The sequence below is a fragment of the Macaca thibetana genome, chromosome 13 (genome assembly GCF_024542745.1).
Source record: "Macaca thibetana thibetana isolate TM-01 chromosome 13, ASM2454274v1, whole genome shotgun sequence".
Lineage (NCBI taxonomy): Eukaryota > Metazoa > Chordata > Mammalia > Primates > Cercopithecidae > Macaca > Macaca thibetana.
This window is the reverse complement of record NC_065590.1, coordinates 36,409,743-36,429,570: the sequence shown is the minus strand read 5'-3', so window position 1 is coordinate 36,429,570 and position 19,828 is coordinate 36,409,743. Positions and strand designations below refer to the sequence as shown.

General features: G+C 40.6%; 1 protein-coding gene across 2 annotated transcripts in view; it reads right to left on the bottom strand.

The window, feature by feature from the left end:
- The window catches only part of TGFA (transforming growth factor alpha), a 108,874-nt gene extending 89,419 nt beyond the window's left edge, over positions 1 to 19,455 (bottom strand). The window contains exon 1 of one of the 2 annotated variants that reach the window (XM_050754553.1): positions 19,184 to 19,455. In XM_050754553.1, the coding sequence (XP_050610510.1) occupies positions 19,184 to 19,223 (40 nt within the window). In that variant the 5' untranslated portion in view covers positions 19,224 to 19,455. The remainder of the gene's footprint in view (positions 1 to 19,183) is intronic. The other variant, XM_050754552.1, reaches the window with a different exon arrangement.
- Between the last annotated feature and the right edge of the window lie 373 nt (positions 19,456 to 19,828).

Sequence of the window (19,828 nt, the reverse complement as noted above, 5' to 3'; positions counted from 1 at the left end):
ACTGTGCTCACACAGGTTCTATCTTTAGTTGGACTGTGAAGAACTAAAAGTGTTAAAGTAAAAGTGTTAAAGACTCGGTAACCATCATTCTCAGTAAACTATCGCAAGAACAGAAAACCAAACACCGCATGTTCTCACTCATAGGTGGGAACTGAACAACGAGATCACTTGGACACAGGAAGGGGAACATCACACACCGGGGCCTATTGTGGGGAGGGGGAAGGGAGGAGGGATGGCATTGGGAGTTATACCTGATGTAAACGATGAGTTGATGGGTGCTGACGAGTTGATGGGTGCAGCACACCAACATGGCACATGTATACATATGTAACAAACCTGCACATTGTGCACATGTACCCTAGAACTTAAGTATTAAAAAAAAAAAAAAAAGACTCGGCAGCCTTCTGCCACTGTTTGGGGGAAATGTTGACCGAGAGGTGTAGAGGGGGAAGAGGATGAGGTGAAGCCAGTGCCCCAGGGGCTGCAGCTCACATGCTCCATGACTTCCAGGCGTGTCACTCACTGGGGGACAGACTGCCTACACCAACAGATCACTCTTCAAATCAAACACCTTTTAAAAAAATTTATGGTAGGAAGGCAAACAAGCCCCTGTTAATGAATTTGTTATTAGAGGTTCCTTGGTCATAATAAAATATGTCAAATAGCATGCCTCATGTGATCATCTGAACACCTGAACTGTTGACTGAAGGAGGGGGAAAAAAAACACTCACCATACTTGTTTTTTAATGATATTTCCTAGCACTGGGAAGGGCAGTATTTCTTTTTAACCAGTATGACAACCACCTGTGTAGGAATTACTCTCATCATGGTAAATATGTTGGAGAGTGGCTGTCTGAAAGTCTGGCTGCATTTAGCCCAAGTCTGTTACACGATGGTGCTCTCACACACAAACAACTCCAGGCACCTCAGCATCCACAGCCTTCCATGGCTGACATGGAGAGTCAGAATGGAAGGGGGGTGGCTAGGATGGCAGGCAAGGGTCCTGGGCTCAAATCCTCATTCTTCTACTTGCTGGCAGAGGGAACTTGGGCAAGCCACCTAACAATTTTGTGCCTCAGTTCGTTTTTTTTTTTTTTTTAATGTATAAAACAGAGATACCATATCTTTTAAGATTGCTAGGTGGGTTAAAGGAGTTTGTACAACATGTAAGGTACTTGAAGAACTATGAGTCAGACATCCTTCTAACTGTTGGCCATTATCTTTTAGAAGAAAGCACCCTTGCCCTGTCATACCAAGAAGGTGCCCAAAGTGTCCACTGTGTACCTCATGTCATATTGTAAAAAACTGTGTGTCTGCTCCTGCCACGATCTATAAGAAATTCAGGAGCTGCGGGCAAGGGCTAGGTCATGGTTCTCTTTGCATTAATAACACCAGACCCAGCAGAGTATCTAATATATAGTTAAATGTTTACTAAAGTGAACAATCCACAAAATAAATCACCAAAATAAATATGTAGATACATAGCATCTCCCACTTTGTGCTGATCTTAGTTTTGTTATTCATTCCATTGCCTCTATAAGCATTACGTAAAGAAAGTAGCTACCTCTGGTGAATTAAGCACCAAATGTTGCATTAGGGCCCAGCTCACAAAAATCACAACTACTGTTTGATCACTTAGATATATTCTACATGGGATGATAGCAGAGATATTCCACATGCCTCTGCTCTCACTATTAAAAGAAAAATGCCCTGCTTTTTATCCGAAATCCAAAACATCCATTTTAGTTGAAAGGACTGTTTTGTTTATTTTTCCCTCTGTTGCACAGTATGGGAAAGAGACACTTCACAAGAAAATAAGGTCATATTACATAGTGAGTTAATGTTGTTTTCCTAAGTGTAAATCCCTAACTTTCAAGTGGTTCACCAGTGCAACACCAGTCTGTTAGCCAAAATCTTGTATGTGCACCTAACAACAGTGTCAAAATCCATGAGGCAAAAACTAATAGAACAGTAAGGAGAAATAAGGAATCCACTATTATGGGTAGCGACTTCAATATCCCTCTAGCAGAAGTGGTTAGATCCAGCAGGCAGAAATCAATAAGGGACATAGTTGAGCTCTGGCAACAGCAGAATATACATAAGCTCCTGTGGAACATTCACCAAGAGAGATCTCAGGGCCATAAAATATACCTTAACACATTTAAAGGAATAGAAATCATACAATGCATGCTCTCAGACCACAATGGAAATAAACTAGAAATCAATAACAGAAAGACAGCTGAAAAATCCCCCAATACTGGAGAGGAAACAACACACTTCTAGACAACACATGGGTCAAAAAGGAAACTCAAGAGCAGTTAAAAATATTTTGAACTAAATGAAAATAAAAATACAACTTGTGTGGGATGCAGCAAAAGCAGTGCTTAGAGGGAGATTTGTAGCACTTACTGAATATATTACAAAGAAGAGGCATCTAAAATCAATACTCTAAGCTTCCACTTTAGGAAACTAGAAAGAGAAGAGCAAATTAAGTGCAAAGTAAACAGAAGAAAGATTAAGTTATTCATTTTAGTTACTGTTTTGTGGTGTGCTGAGTATCTGAAAATTAGTCATCCACATGGGATAGCACAGGCATATTTCATTTTATAGAACTTCGCTTTATGGTGCCTCACAGATACTGTGGTTTTTTGTTTTGTTTTCTTTCTTTTTTCTTTCTTTCTTTTTTTTTTTTTTTTTTTACACATTTAAAGCTTGCAGCATCTATCCAACAGGAAGCATTCACTTTGTGTCTCTGTATCACATTTTGGTTGGTAATTCTCACAATTCATTATTATTATAATATCTGTTATGGTGACCTGTGCTCAGTGATCTTTGATGTTACTATTGTAATTGTTTCGGGGTGCCATGAACCACACCCATAGAAGATGGCAAACTTAGCTGATCCATGGAGCAGTCAGAACACACAACATTTATTGGTCATTTCTCCATCTCCTTCTCCTCAGACCTTCCTATTCCCTGGGACACAATAATGTTAAAACTAGGCCAATCAATAACCCCACAATGGCCTCTCAGTTTTGAAGTGAAAGGAAGAGTCGCATGTCTCTCTCTTTAAATCAAAAGCTAGAAATAATTGCACTTAGTGAAGTCTGCATGTTGTAAGCAGAGACAGGCCAAAAGCTAGGCCTCTTGCTCCAGACAATTAGCTAAGTTGTGAATGCAAAGGGAAAGTTCTTGGAGAAAATTAAAAGTGCCACTCCAGTGAACACACAAATGATAAGAGAGCAAAATAGCCTTATGGTTGATATGGAGAAAGTTTTAGTGATCTGGAAAGAAGATCAAACCAGCTAAAACTTGCCCTTAAACCAAAGCCTAATCCAGAGTAAGCCCCTAGTTCTTTGATTCTGAGAGAGATGAAGAAACTGCAGAAGAAAGTTGGAAGCTAGCAGAGATTGGTTCAAGAGGTTTAAGGAAAGATGCCCTCTCCATAACATGAAAAGTGCACAGCGAAGCAGCAAGTGCTGACATAGGAGCTGCAGCAAGTTATCCAGAAGATCTAGCTAAGACCATTGATAAAGGTGGCTACTCTGAACAACAAGTTTTCAGTGCAGATGAAATAGCCTTCAATTAGATGATGCCACCTGGGACGTTCGTAGCTAGGGAAACAATGCCTGGCTTAAAAGCTTCAAAGGACAGGCTGATTCTCTTGTTAGGAGCTAATGCAGCTGGTGACTTCAGGTTGAAGCCAATGTTCATTTACCATTCAAAAATTCCAAAGTCCTTATGCTAAATCTACTCTGCCTGTCCTCTGCAAATGGAAGAGTGAAGACTGATTACAGCATATCTGTTTACAGTATGGTTTACAGAATATTTTAAGCCCACTCTTGAGATCTACTGCTTGGGAAAAAATATATTTCTTTCAAAATGTTACTATTCATTGACAATGTACCTGGGTCACCCAAGAGCTCTGATGGAGCTATACAAGGAGATTAAAGTTGTTTTCATGACTGCTAACACAACATCCACTATGCAGCCCACGGATTAAAGAACAATTTCTTTTTTTTTTTTTTTTTTTTTTTGAGACAGAGTCTGGCTCTGCCGCCCAGGCTGGAGTGCAGGGGCCGGATCTCAGCTCACTGCAAGCTCCGCCTCCCGGGTTTACGCCATTCTCCTGCCTCCGCCTCCCGAGTAGCTGGGACTACAGGCGCCCGCCACCTCACCCGGCTAGTTTTTTTTTTGTATTTTTTAGTAGAGACGGGGTTTCACCCTGTTAGCCAGCATGGTGTCGGTCTCCTGACCTCGTGATCCACCCGTCTCGGCCTCCCAAAGTGCTGGGATTACAGGCTTGAGCCACCGCGCCCGGCCGCAAGAACAATTTCAAATTTCAAGTCTTAAGACCTACATTTTATAATGCTGTTGCTGCCACAGATTTGTGATTCCTCTGATAAGTCTGGGTAAAGTAAATTAAAAATCTTGTGGAAATGATTGTCCATTTTAGATGTCATTAAGAACATTTGTAATTCACGGGAGTAGGTCCAAATATCAACAGGAGTTTAGAAGAAGTTGATTCCAACCCTGATGACTGACTTTGAGGGGTTTAAGACTTCAGTGGGGGAAGCAACTACAGATGTGGTGGGAATAGCAAGAGAGAGAACTAGAATTAGAAGTAAAGCCCGAAGATGAGACTGAATTGCTGCAATGTCAATAATATTTGAATGGACGTAGAGTTATTTCTTTCGGATGAACAAAGAAAGTGGTTTCCTGAGATGGAATCTACTCCTGGTGAAGATGCTGTAAACATTGTGGAAATGACAAAACAGGACTTAGAGTATTCCATACACTTAGTTGGTAAGGCAGTGGCCGGGTTTGAGAGGACTGACTCCAATTTTGAAAGAAGTTCTACTATGAATAAAATGCTATCAAACAGAATCACATGCCACAGAGAAATCTTTCATGAAAGGAAGAGTCAATTAGCATGGCAAATTTCATCGTTGTCTTATTTTAGGAAATTGCTCCAGCTACCCTAACCTTCAGCAACCACCACCCTGATCAGTCAGCAGCCAACAACATCAAGGTGAGATCCTTCACCAGCAAAGATTATGATTTGCTGAAGTCTTAGATAATTGTTAGCATTTTTAACAATACACCATTTTTAATTAAGGTATGTAATTTGTTTAGACATAATGTTATTGCACACTTAATAGAACACAGTATAGTGTAAACATAACTTTTATATGCACTGGGAAACCAAAAAGTTCATGTGACTCACTTTATTGTAATATCTGCTTTATTGTGGTGCCCTGGAACTGGGCCTGCAATATCTCTGAGGTACACCTATACTTCTCAAACTTTTCCATCAAAACCCTCATAAAATGGAAAAGAGAGGGAACTCATACCTATCCCTCTAGTCTGGGAACACAGCCTGAAGTAACCCAATGGAAGTAAAAAAAAATCACAATTTACATAAAGTCTTATCTTTTATTCTAAAAATTAACTTTGATATTTTTGTTTGTTTGAGGTGGAGTCTCACTCTGTTGCCCAGGCTGGAGTGAAGTGGCACGATCTCAGTACACTGCAACCTTCGCCTCCCAGGTTCAAGTGAGTCTCCTGTCTCAGCCTCCCAAGTAGCTGAGATTACAGGCACCTGCCACTATGCCGACCTAATTTTTATATTTTTAGTAGAGTTGGGGTTTCACCATGTTGGCTAGGCTGGTCTTGAACTCCTGACCTCAAGTGATCTGCCCACCTCAGCCTCCCAAAGTGCTGGGATTATAGGTGTGAGACACCACACCCAGACAACTTTGATATTTCAATCTTGCATCCTATTCATTAACATATCTAAGTTTGTTTTAATATAGAAAACAATGTTATGACTTGCCAGTTAAGTTCCTTTTTCATTCTCTAGTTGTTCCTGTGCCAGGTGTGGTCTGTGATTCCACATATGCCATGGCATACTCTATACTAGCACTCCCATTTGAGAAGGGGACATGAAAATATACAGTCTCAGTTCACCAGAATGTGGAGGATTGCAGGCCTGCCTCATGACCCAGCCCAATTCTTATAAAACACAAAGTTCCAGAAACAATAGGAGAGAGTATAAGCAGGTTCACCATGCCTTTCAGTACAGTGAGACCCAGTGCCCACCAGTCTCTGGCCAAGTGAGACAATGGCCAGAGACCAGGGAAAGAAACGTGGTAAGTAATCCTTCCCTTCAACACCACCTAGGTAGGAGGGAAGGCAAGGTCTCCTTATGAGGGTTAGAAGTGATGGGTATCCACTGTAATACACTTTATCTTCCTGGTTCTGAATATTTTCTGCCTTAATTTTCTAGTGCAGTAACACATTCCAACTCATAAGAGTGGTTCATTGTAGCCATGATCCTCAGATCAATGGAACAGAACAGAAACTCGACAGACAGACCCAAGTACTCCTAAGAATGTATCAAGTGACAAAGTGGGATTTGAGATCAGTGAGTGGAGAATAAACTTCAAAAAATGATGTTAGAATAACTGGATCATTATTTGACAAAAAGACAAGTTAGATGTTTATCCCACATCTTACACCAAAATACATACCCAAAGAATTAAAATTTAGATTTGAAGGTAACTACATAAAGGTGTGAGGGGAAATCAGAGATCGAAGAGTCACAGAAAATCCTTTCTACCCCAAGACTAAGCATTATACAAAAGTAGAAATCATAAAGGGATTATGAACAGATTTTTAGTCCCTAAAGGTTCAAAACAAAAATCACACTTTTAGTAAACCTAAATACAACTCACATAAATTTAAAAGACAAGATGACAAAATATTTTCAGTGTGTATTTTAAAAAACTGCTTACAAATCAATAATAAAATCACTAACCTACCCAAAACATGGCCTAAGGATACAAACAGGTAACTCACAAGAAAATAAATTGAAATACTCAACCATGAAGCAGCATTCAATCTTACTGAAAACCAAAGAAATACAAATTAAAATAATGAGATACCATTTTGCCAACAGAATTAGCAAAGTCTAGAGAATGACAATGTTCACAATGAGCAAATTTGGCAATAAATAGGCATTCACACATAGACAATAGAAGTATAAATGTGTACAGCTTTTCTGTTGTCAAAATATATTGAGACAAAAAAAAAGTGTAAAACTTTTGACCTAGTGATCAATTTCTGATGATTCATCTATAGAAAATAATTTTAAAATGCTGATAATAACTCAGTAGCAAGAATTTTCATTTCAGGTTTGAATATTTAAAAGTTTAAAGCAATCTATATCTCCATCAATAAGGGATGGATTAATAAGTGATAGAGTTGTATAACAGAATATATCCTAGCCATTAAAAATTAATAGTTTATAGATATATTTATATATGTTTGCCACAGAAATATTTTCCCCACATACTGTAAGCAAAAAGCAGATTTTAAAACAGAATCTAGCAATGTTGTGAAGGGAAAAAAACGACTCTACAAATATCTGTATCCTTGCCCAGAAAGAAGGCTGGTAGGACACCTGGTAGTTAAACCTAGTAAGAGGATGTGTCTGGTGAGTCAGTCTGGGGGTGTTTTTACACCGTTCGCAGATTCTGATTTCTGCTTCATTTTGGGAAAACAATGTGCAGGATTGAACTGAGGCTGGTGGAAAAGGAGCCTGTCGTGAAGAGCTCACACAGGGAGATGGCAGCAGAGGATGCATGTGTTCTACGTGTTCTACGAATGAGAAGAGGCCAGCCCAGGGGTGTGCTTGTTTCGAGGGTTTTCTTTGTTGGGGGAGGAGAGTGCTTGATGAGATTCAGAGAGAGCCCAAATCCAGAAAGATTCTCCATCTGTGTGATCTATGAGTTTACCTCACATTCCTAAAAACTGCTCAGGCCCCAGGCTTGCTTTCACTCCAGTTCAGGGACCTATGATTCATCCCTGAAACCCTAATTATAACACCCGAGGTCTGCTATGTGCAAAAAACATCTGTCATTGTTGAAATCTGCTGGCAGGGAGTGCATACAGCACGCAGACCGGCCTGACGATGCGATCCTCCATTGCAAATTTAAAACCCAGAAACCATCCCAAGGTGAGAAGGGTTCCAGCCCAAAGTTTTCAGCTGCGCTCACTGACAAATAAGATGGACAGGTTATGCACACCATTATTCATGTTGCAATTCCTCAGGGCTGCTGCCGTGGCAGAAGTTACAGATCTTAAGCTCTGTCAATCAAAAAAAATATATATCATAAATTTGAGTTTTCCTTGTTAGTTGCTAAGAACTGGGAGAGGGAAGGGAGGAAAGTATGTAATTGCAAACCCCTTGTTTATCAGCTTCAGCCGCTTTTGTGTGACCACATTACCTGAACTATTTAGCCAGCTAATCTCCTCTGCCTCTTGGAAGTACAGTAATTACAAAGAGAATGCCTCAGACCTGGCGAGAGATGACGAAAAAGAGTAAAGGTACATCTATCCTCTCAGCGCCCAGGAGAATTGTTTACTGACCTCATTCAAAGTCAGAGTAAAACCCCTAAGGAACCCAAGCTGAAGATATGGTCTCATTGTAAGAATATACTGTTTTAACCTAGAAGTACTGACTTTAAAAACAAGACAGAAAATAAACAAAAAAACAACCAACCAACAATAAATTCTCTCATATAAGCATTGGTTGTGCACCTAATGGACACGGTGGTAAATTTGGAGGTTTTTAAGGTGTATTTGGAGGTTTTTAAGCTTTTTAAAATTTAACAGAGCATCAAGATGCTGCTTAGCAGCCTCAGCTACAAATTACAATGTCATATACTCTCCAAATCAGAACCGGCATTGCTATAACAACTGTGGTATATGCATGTATGCAAACAAACTACAAATAACCTGAGCTTATGGGAACACTGTTACTTATGAAACTTTTCCTTCAATTTTATTTGAAAGAAGGGTATTTGCACTTTGGGAGGCCGAGGCGGGCAGATCATTTAAGGTCAGGAGTTCGAGACCAGCCTGGCCAACATGATGAAACCCTGTCTCTACTAAAAATACACAAATATGCTGGGCGTAGTGGCAGGTGCCCATAATCCCAGGTACTTGGGAGGCTGAAGCAGGAGAATCGCTTGAACCGGGAGGCGAGGTTGCAGTGAGCAGAGATCGCGCCATTGCACTCCAGCCTGGGTAACAAGAGTGAAACTCCGCCTAAAAAAAAATAAAAATAAAAACAAAAAATAAAAGAAAGGTTTTTTTCCCCCCTAAATATCATCAAGAAAAACAAACTTTAAAATATGTCTTATCTTGGGGGCCTTGATACTTACTTTATTTCACATTTGTTAAAGTCTTATTCACTAGGCTTGGTATGGTGGCTCATGCCTGTAATCCCAGCACTTCGGGAGGCCGAGGCAGGTGGATCTCTTAAGTCCGGGAGTTTGAGACCAGCCTGGCCAACACGGTGAAACCCCGTCTTTACTAACGAATACAAAAATTAGCTGGGCATGCATAGTACACAGCTGTAATTCCAGCTACTTGGGAGGCTAAGCAGGAGAATTGCTTGAACCCAGGAGACAGAGGTTGCAGTAATCTGAGATCACGTCACTTCACTCTAGCCTGGGCAACAGAAAGAGACTCTGTCTCAAAAAAAAAAAAAAAAAAAAAAAAAATTACATTAACTGGGGCCACAGATACAAAAAAAAGTTTCTTTAATTAAAAGGAGTTCATTTATAAATCTATGCTAAAATTTTAGAAATTTGAGTTGAATAGACTGTGAAGAAAATATACAATTACCAAAACTGACTCAAAAAGTAGCAAATTTGAACTGACCACTAAAAAAGAAGCAGGCCAGAAGCTTCATAGCAATTTCTTTGAAGCCTTCACAAAACTGTTGGTTTCCCTGATACTTCGACTGGCAGAACACAAAAAAAGATGAGATGCTTTAAAGTTTATTTTATAAAGCTGACATAATATTGATATCAAAATCTAAAAAAGAAAACAAAACCCTGAATACTTTATAATGGATCGGATCTAGCAGTATATACAGAGAATAATACCACACAGCCAAGAAGGGTTTGTTTCAAGAATTTAAAGGTGGCTTTAACATAATTGAGTCAATTGATGTCCTCAAAACATTTGGGGAAAAAACCCCACACATTATCACCTCCTGCTTTAAAAAACTAACAAAACAAAAATGCCGACTCTTTTAGTAAATTATGATGAGACATACATTTTAACATCATAAAGAATATATGTGTATATATACGTATATATAATCAAAAAGTCAGCTTCATGCTTAACTGTTAAATGCACAAACATTATCTGTAAAGCCATGAAAAATACAAGGAAATCTACTGCCTTTTAAGAAATCATGCTCTTAAAGTCCTAGTCTGCGCTACAAGAAGAGATTAAAATATTAATAATTTAATATTTAATACAAGATTAAAATAAGATATTTAATAAGAGATTAAAATATTAAAAGGAAGGAGGCAAAGTTATTATTATTCAAGCTTAAATGATCATCCACCTAGAAAACCTAAAGGGGATCAACTGAAGGACTATTAGAATTAACAAAACTCATTAAGATATAAATATGAATATAAATAAGATATAAATATGAATATAAATAAGATATAAATATGAAATTTATAGAATAAACGAGTGAACAAATTCACAGTAAGGGCAAAAATACAAAATAATAGAACCAAACTGATATTCCATAAACAGATTCCAATACTTAAGAATTTAGCATATGAAAATAAGCCAGGCGCAGAAAGATAAACTTCACATGTTCTCACTTATTCATGGCAGCTAAAAACGAAAACAGTGGAACTCATGGAGACAGAGTAGAATGATGGTTACCAGAGGCTGGACAGGGTAGTTGGTGGTGTGGGAGTAGAGGTAGTTAAAGGGTACAAAAAACAGTTAGAAAGAATAAGATCTAGTATTTGATAGCAGAACAGAGGACTATAGTCAATAATAATTTAATTTTATATTTTAAAATAGCTAAAAGAGTATAACTGGATTGTTTGTATCACAAGGGATAAATGCTGGAGATCACAGATGCTCCATTTACCTTGATGTGTTTATTACGCATTGCATGTCTATATATCAAAATATCTCATGTGCCCTATGAATATATATACCTACTATGTATCTACAATAATTAAAAATTGTAAAAGTGTTGGAAGGAGACTTTAAAGAAGAAGAAGAAAGCATAGTGTGTCTCATTTGAAACTGCTAATAAGGCAGAACTGAGATTTGAATCCAGAGTCTGTGAGAGTCCAAGTCTTGTGTGCTTAGTTCCTATGTGACAGTATGCCCCATTTCTTATCACTTTGCAGAGAAACGATTTTAGTTGTTTAAAAAAAAACCAGAATTTATCATATGAAGAAAATGGAATTTCAAACCACAGGGGGAAGAGTAGATTATTCCATAAATAGCATTTGAGACTACTAACTGGTCGACTGTTTAAAACAATGAAAATGAGTTACATCTCACAACATACTCTAGAAAAATTATAGATAAAATATTTCAACATATGAGACCACTAAAGAATTCTAAGAAAAAAAGAAAATATTGACTGTATCTTGGAATAAAAAAGGTTTTTCTAAATATATAAGTAACGGTAGAAAGCTAATGGGGAAAGATGTATAGTTTCTGCTACATAAAAATAAAAACCTTAGGTATGTCAAAACACCATAAACAAAACAGTAGAAGATAAAAAATAAATGGGGGAAAATACTTGCAATATATGATTGAAAAGGGATTATTATTCTTTTCATATAAACTGTTATTATAAAACTCCAAGAAAAGGATGCTCAATCAATAAGGAAAACATTTTTAAAGATTAAGATGCAAGTAGCAAAATGACAAACGTCCAACAAATTTACTGACCCTAACAAATACTAAATACGAAAACTGGGCTGAGTTCATTTTTCTCCAATCAACTTGGCAAATGTTAAATCTAACTTACAGTGTTATGGAAGAGTCAAGAAAGTGAGAGAAAAGGCCAATTTCTAGAAATTTATTCTAAATATTAAAAGCTGTGCCAAACATTTATGTACAAGAATGTCTGTTGTATTACTTATCTTCTTTGACTTTAGGCACTATAGATTTAATATATGCTTCTTATAAAAAATTAACCAATTCAGAGCAAGACACTCTACTATACATATAATACTGGAACCTGCCCTTTAAATTTAGTGTATTGTGAAAACTCTTCATTACTTTATTTTTATTTTTAATGTCAGCTTTTATTTTTAGATTCAGGGGTACATGTGCAGGTTTGTTACATGGGTATATCGTGTAATTCTGTGATTTGGGGTATGATTCATTGTTACCCAGATAGTAAGCATGGTGCCGAATAGGTACCATGCTTTTCAACACTTGCTCCCTCCCTCCATCCCAATGAAAACCTTTTTTTTTTTTTTTTTTTTTTTTTTTTTTTTGAGACAGGGCCAGGCTGGAGTGCAGTGGCTCAATCATGACTCACTGCAACCTTGACCTCCTGGGATCCGGTGATCCACCAGCCTCAGCCTCGCCAGTAAGTAGCTGGGACTACAGGCATGCGCTACCACACCCCGCTAATTTTTCTTTTTTCTTTTTTCTTTTTTTTTTGCAGAGATTGGGGGGAGTCTTTCACTGGGAGCTGCAGAGTGGAGCTGTTCCTATTCGGCCATCTTTGATCCAGCCACGGAGGGAGTCTTACTATGTTGCTCAGGCTGGTCTTGAACTCCTGGGCTCAAGTGATCTGCCTACCTCAGCCTCCCAAAGGGCTGGGATTACAGGTGTGAGCCACCTTGCCTGGCCAGAAAACCTTTTAATAGCTAAATCTTTTAAATAGCTACCTAGTATATCATTGCACTGACACAGAAAAATAAAGGATTTAAGAAATCTCCTTAAATAATTGTAGCAGTGTGGTACTAGCAACTTGTTCTTACAAACAATTCAACAGTCACCATCTTCTACATTTTTCTTTGCACATTTCAACATGTATTTATGTAGGATATATCAAAAAGTGAAATTGATGACTCAGAAGTTATGCCCACTTAAAATTTGTAGCTATTGCCACATTGACTTTTAAAAAAATGTTTTATCAGTTAATATTCCCACAACAATGTGTGGAATATTCATAATAGTGACAAATAGGAAAAATCTATATGGTCAAAGTGCTTCAAAATTCATTAAAATATATATAGTCAAGGGAATATTTCCCAGCCACTAGAAATATTATAGATGAATGTTTAATGACACAAAAAATGTTTGTTGGCTGGTGTGGTGGCTCACGCCTGTAATCCCAGCACTTTGGGAGGCCGAAGCAGGCGGATTGCCTGAGGTCAGGAGTTCAAGACCAGCCTGGCCAACATGGAGAAACCCTGTCTCTACTAAAAACTCAAAAATTAGCTGGAAATCACTTAAACCTGGGAGGCAGAGGTTGCAGTGAGCCTAGATTGTGCCACTGCACCCCAGCCTGGGCAACAGAGTGAGGCTCCATCTAAAAAAAAAAAAAAAAAAAAACACAAAAAGCAACAACAAAAAATTATTATGAAAGATTAAGTTACAAAAACAAGTACATTAAACAGTGTGAACCCACTGGAATACATATACGCTTTTAAAGAATACTTGCCCTATCTATATAATAGTATAAGAATAGGATAAGAATAGATAATTATACTATCTATATAATAGATAATACAAGTATAATAGATATTATACTATCTATATAATAGATACCTATATCTATAAAAGATCAATAGTATACTATAAAGAATAGATCCATCAAGTTCTAAAACAAAAAATCAGTTATCTTTCAGTGGTGGAAATATAGGTCATTAAAACACTCTCTTTCACTTGTCTTAATTTTCCAAGTGTTCTAGAGAAAAAATATGTTTTTGCAATTGTGAAGACATTAAATTATAATCTATTTTTAAAAAACAATAAAACACCATCCTGAAGACTACAAGTATTAGTGATGCAAGACTTTATATGCAACCTCCCTTGATTGTCATAATAAAAAATTTTTCGGGATTAACATGAATACCACCAAGTGTTTGCCAACTGAATACCTCAGAGTATCCTGCACTGAGTCCCCAAGAGGTCATCAAATACCTATTGGTCCCTGCTGAGGCTCGGCCTGTGCTCAGAGGTGCCAAACACAGAGATGAGGAGGAAGAAGCCCTCAAACTGATAGAGGAGAGAGGTTAAGCACCAGCCAACATTAATCCAAACCAGAACACAGTGGGGCCAGGGCTCTTTCCAGCCGGAAAAGTTAACACATTCTAAGATGAAAACTGGTGAAGCAATGGCAGCCTGCTTGTTACAAAAAGGGGTTCCGTCTTGAGGAAACCCTAACCAGCAAAAAACACTTCAAGGGTACAAACGCGAAGGTGAAGAAAACGGAAAGCCTTTCACAGTAAGGGAACAACAACAACAAAAAAATTTAAAGCCAAAAGTGCTGGGCATAGAACTCACTTAACTAGGAGAGCAGCTCCATGTGAAACAAATTTCCTTCCTCTGACTTAGAGCACTAGCAAAACACATTACATTCCATCTCAATGAAACAAATTTGCTTCCTCTGACTTAGAGCACTAGCAAAATACGTTAAATTCCATCTCAATAAACTTCCAACTTTTTCTAAGCCCAGGTAGCAACTATTTATTTCTTAAGTCATACTCAGTACAACAAATGTGTAATCTTTAACAGAATTTACCATTTTACCCAGTTTTTACCTAGATTTTTAGTGTCATTCTAAAGGGAATGTGCCTTGAACTTGAAGAGCTCCTAAGAGATGGTCTAGATTTCTGGCTTTCTTGAGTCTATGAAAGATTTTTATACTTGACATTTCCTAAGGGGAAGAAAAGGCTAAACAAAACCAAAAGCCATTGTATAAGTCTCCCAATCTTCCTCTGTCTAGGTGCAATCTTAAACATATTAGCCCTTTAGCAGAGAACTATGTTCATATTTTTTAATTAGGTGATTAAAAATATTTGAAACAGCAGCAAAACAATGGTCAGCTTTTGGCACTCCAAAGGAAAAGGTGACATGATTAGTACTGGTAAGCTTAAGTTTAATAACTTAGGGTCGTTATATTTTCCATGGATAAAGAATAAGAACACCTAAAATTAAGAGGTCTCAGTGAGAGGGCTAACTCTGTCCTGGTCAGCAAGACAGGCCTTAGAATTGCCTTTAATAACAGCTTGTAAATTCACGGTGGCATTTACAAACGTCTGAACATACTTTAGGTAAGATGCAATTGGTTAAGCCAAACGTTTCCCTGACAGCAACTGACTGAAAAGCAGTGGTTCTCCAAGTGTCCCTTCTGCCCTCTCCCCATCAGCAACATAACTACACCTGGGAACTTGTTAGACAGGCGAAACTCCCACCCACAGAATCACAACTGCAGCAAAGAGGGCCTGGCAATCCACTTTAACCAGCCCTCCAGGTTATTCCAATGTAAGGCCTGCTGTAGAAGATACTACAGAGGTCTTGAGTATGACATCAAGCACAACATGCTTAATTCAGTGTGTACAAGCCATTTTCATTTCCGTTCACCAAACCTCCTCTTCCCGTTGCCCATCCCTTTTAGAGAGCAGTGCAAAGAGTAGGACTTTGTTCAAGACACACTTTGAAAAGGTCCTTAGATAGGCCTAATGGAAAAGTCATCTATTTTTCATGTTACCACAGTAACAGTAACAAGAAGCATCATTTATTCCTATAAGAAAAGTCCCCATTGCAGGGGACATTGAGTATTTACAGAAGGATCACTTTATCCTGAGGAACCCAAAATCTGGAAAAGCAAATATGGAAAACTCAGCCTCCAAGGCTTCCATATTCACCTTTACAGCCCATGTTCTAAGCGAACACTCCCTAATTACGGCTGCCCAATACGGAAAACATGTGTCCTAGGAAAACCTCCACTGTCTACTCTGAAAGACATCACGTCCAGTAACAGAGAAAACGAATGTCTTATTTCAGTTCCCATACTGGTCCCTCAGTCTTGACTTAAACAGGGAAGGTGATCTATTTCGCCTCTGCCCATCCTTAATGCTACTTCGTGTCCTATGACATCATTCTTTAGGTCCACATTCAGTCCTTACTTATGGGAGTTGCCATAAAAATAATAAAGCTTATCTCTGGATTATAAAACCCATTTTTGTATCATAAAATCAGTTGCATTTTGTGTGTAGTCCTTATTTTTTTTTCATAAATAGCTTCCATATTTACCATCTCATTTGAGTCTTACAACAGCTTATGAGGTGGGCACAGTTTTATTATTACCACTTTACGGACGAGAAAACTGGAACTTAGTGCTAACCTCCATAAACAACTGATCGTTGAATATTAAAGAGGAGATACAAACGCTTTGCATAAAAAAATTAAAGAATTCATGATGTCTAAAAGAACCTCCAGATTTGCTTGAATTTGTCATCGGCCAAATAATATTCACCAGAAATTACCTAGGTAGGTTTTTAGGTTGGATGATATTTTTCTAAGAAATGGTAAAGAGCCTGGAGATGAGATAAATGAAAACCTACAAACTCTCCCAGTTATACAACTCATATAACCTGCAATGATGTCCGGAATTCTATGGGGTTCAAAGTAACAACAACGACGATGATGATGATGATGATGAGATTAAGCTCTTACTACATACCAGGTATATATATTTAATATATACATTAAATATATTCAACAACCCTGTTAATATCCCCATTTTGCAGGTGAGAAAAACAAGGCAAAGAAAAGCTAAGTAACTTGCCCAAGATGACACATCTTGCTCTGTGAACACAGAGGAGGAAATGTAACTGGAAATGCCAAGCCCCTGTGCGGTCTGCCTGCCAGTGATGGAAACCTGACATGGGAGGGCAGCCACCACAGGAACCTGGATTATGTTTCCAGTGTTGCCATGTGGGCAACGGTCTTCACATTCTCTTACTCAAAACGTTAATCAATGCTCAGGTTCCAAGTAATCAAACATTAACTGAGACTCCTAACAGCCTGTTCCTTCTCAGACTAGGCCCACGAAGGTTTCCTAGATCTTGGGTAACGATGGAACACCGGTTGACTCTCCTGGAACTGCCTTCAACTATTTAAGAAAAATCAGAGGGGAAAGCAGCTTTGGAGGAAACGTGCAAAGTAAAGCTATATGTGGGAGGCAGCAGTTCTAGTAAATGCACAGAACTCACAGATCTGATTTTTCTTTTAAAGACATGTAAATAAAAAGGAGTCCTCACTGGTATAAATTACTCCTGCCTTTTTTTTTCTCCACTTTTTTCAACTGCTCACATTTTGAACTGTGTGAACCAGCTCTTACATATTGATCAATCTTTTAAAGTTTATACATCATTTTCTTAAGGAAGGAAACAAAGATCAAGCTGAAAAGAATATTCAGGCAAAGGAGAAAAATCACACGATGAATGAATGCAGTCTTCGTGGGCGAGTATTCTGGGATGGCAGCGTGGGGTATAGGGACAACTTTCAAACACTTACTCAAATGTGCTTAGCCTCATCATTTCCTGCCTCTAATTTTTACCGAATAACCACCTTGAGATCCCAGGAATTCAATAGGAAACTCAATTGAACAGCAAGTTCCAGGGTATTCCACATAATCTCTCTTTAAGGCAAAGTCCCAAAACTGAGAGATGGGACTATAATCACCACAAGTTAGGTGACTTTTCATATTCATATTCCTTCCACGTTCTTTGACAATCCTGGTCCAACTACTTACTAATTGTGGACCCTGTGTGCTTTACTTTCCTCTGCTATATAATGAGTATAATATTAATACCTTCTTTATCAGGTTGGTGTGAAAACTGCATGAATAAATGTAAAGCACTTGGACTATGTCTGACAGAGTAAAATGCTCGAATAGTGTCAGCTGTTATTATTACTACTACTTACTACTATTATTTGCAAAAACACTACAAGGGATAATTATATCCAGGAAGCTTCCCTTGTATCGGTAATGTTTTATTGCTTTTTCTAAAATTTAAATCAGAGCAACAGTCAATACATGCACAAAAAAAGGCAATTATTCAAAAAAGTGGGGGAAAAGCCTCCCATACCCATGTCACCTGCTGGTGAGTTTCAGGTAAGGGTGTAGCTGGGAGCATCCGGTTCCAAGACTGCCTTGTATTTCTCTTAGAGGATGCCTCCCCTTCTGTTGCGGTTTTTAATCAGCGTTTCTAGGGCAGGGTTGCAGGCGGGGTCGCGAACCCCCTGGAGTTGAACAGGGAGCTGGATGAGGCTGCGGCTCTGGGCATTTCTGGGGAGGGGTTCCACAGCTTTCCACAGACTCTAACGACCCTGTAGCGAGCCGCATGCTATACAGGGTTAAACTCGCGGCATATCGAACGAACAATTCACTTCACCGAAAACTGTAGCAATAACCGGGACATCTGCACTGTTAATCAGCTATCTCAACACCAGAGAGAACCACCAGCACAAGCGGCAAGAGCTGGCCAGGCGGCGCAAGGCGCTGCGCCCTCACTGCGTCCAGACAGACCTGTGAACTTCACCGCCAAAGAACTCACCGCTCCGCAGACCCGACCCGGGAGAGGGGTTCAACTTCCCCTCCCCTTCCCCATCCCTCCTTCATTGGCAAGGACATACTCAAAGGAAACTGGCAACGCTCCGTCTAGGGTTTCGCTCCTGCCCTCGGCTGACACCGAAACCACTTCTCCAAGGGAAGTTAATTAAAGGAACCATTAATCCGCACAAAAATCCAAAACCTACCCCCAAAGCTCAAGAGCCCTGAAAGGAGATTGAGGGCGCCTCTGCGGATCGTGAACATCTCTGCTTGTCGCTGGGGCTTAGGGGTGGGCAGGGGGTGCCAAAGGGGCGCAGGCAAGACCCGGCCAGAGCGTCAGACGCCGGCCCCCATTCCGAGGCGGCCCAGTCTACACGCCAGCGATGCCGGCTGAGCCGGGCTTGGAGGCGGCCAGGTAAGCAGGTAGGTGTAGGCATGTGTCTGAGCAGACACACAGCCGCGGCGGATTAAAGTTCAAGCCCGTTCACACTCCGCTTCCCCTTCCCAGGCGTTCTCAGGCACGGCCCAGGCAGCCACTTTCCCGGGGAAGCCTGGGCGCTCGACCGGACAGTCCCCTCTTTGTCATTCTTAATGACTCCCCTTGCCTCCCAGGCGCCAACCCGTTGAGACTATTCGCTTCTCTCCACTCTCCCAGGCGGGCGCAGAAACCCTCGGAAAGGGGAGCTCGGCGGGGACCTGGGGAAGCAGGGTGTCGCGGGGCGCAGGGGGCGCAGCAGCCAGAGTACGTACCCAGCGCGAACAGGGCGAGCTGTCCAGCCGAGGGGACCATTTTACGGGCGGGCGGGCAGCAGGCGCTCCAGCCTCCTGCCCTACCTGCGGTGCCCGAGTGGCGGAGCGGCGCCGCGGTGCGGGGGAATAAGGCGCAGACCAGGCCTGCCCCCGGCGCGGGCGGGCGGAGGGAGGACCGAGCGACTCTCTGCTGGCACTGGCCCCGCAGCGCTGCCCGCCGGGCGGAAATAGGCGGCTACCGTCACCTCCTCGCCACTCGGCGACCGGGGCACGGCTGACCCCCCCTCCCGCCCCGATGGGGGTGCCCCCCAGAGGGCACAGAGGGTGGGGGTTTGGGGTAAGGGGCGGGGACGCTGAGTGCACCGAGCAGGGCGCGGGCTGCTGGGCGGGGCGACCTGGGATCCCAGAGCCTGGCGGCGCGAGCTGGGCACCCGGGCCAAGGAAAAGGCAGGAAGCGCCTGACTTGAGACACCACCCCCGACTGCCAGCGCCGTGCGGCAGCAGACTCCAGCGTGCGGGGTCGGCGCGCGCCGCGCAGCCGGATTGTCCTGGGCCGCAGTGGCGGCTTCCAGGCTCTAGGCGGCGGAGCGGAGCCGCCTGGGCGCCCGTTACCTACATCGAGGGGCCGCTCCTGGGGCATCTCTG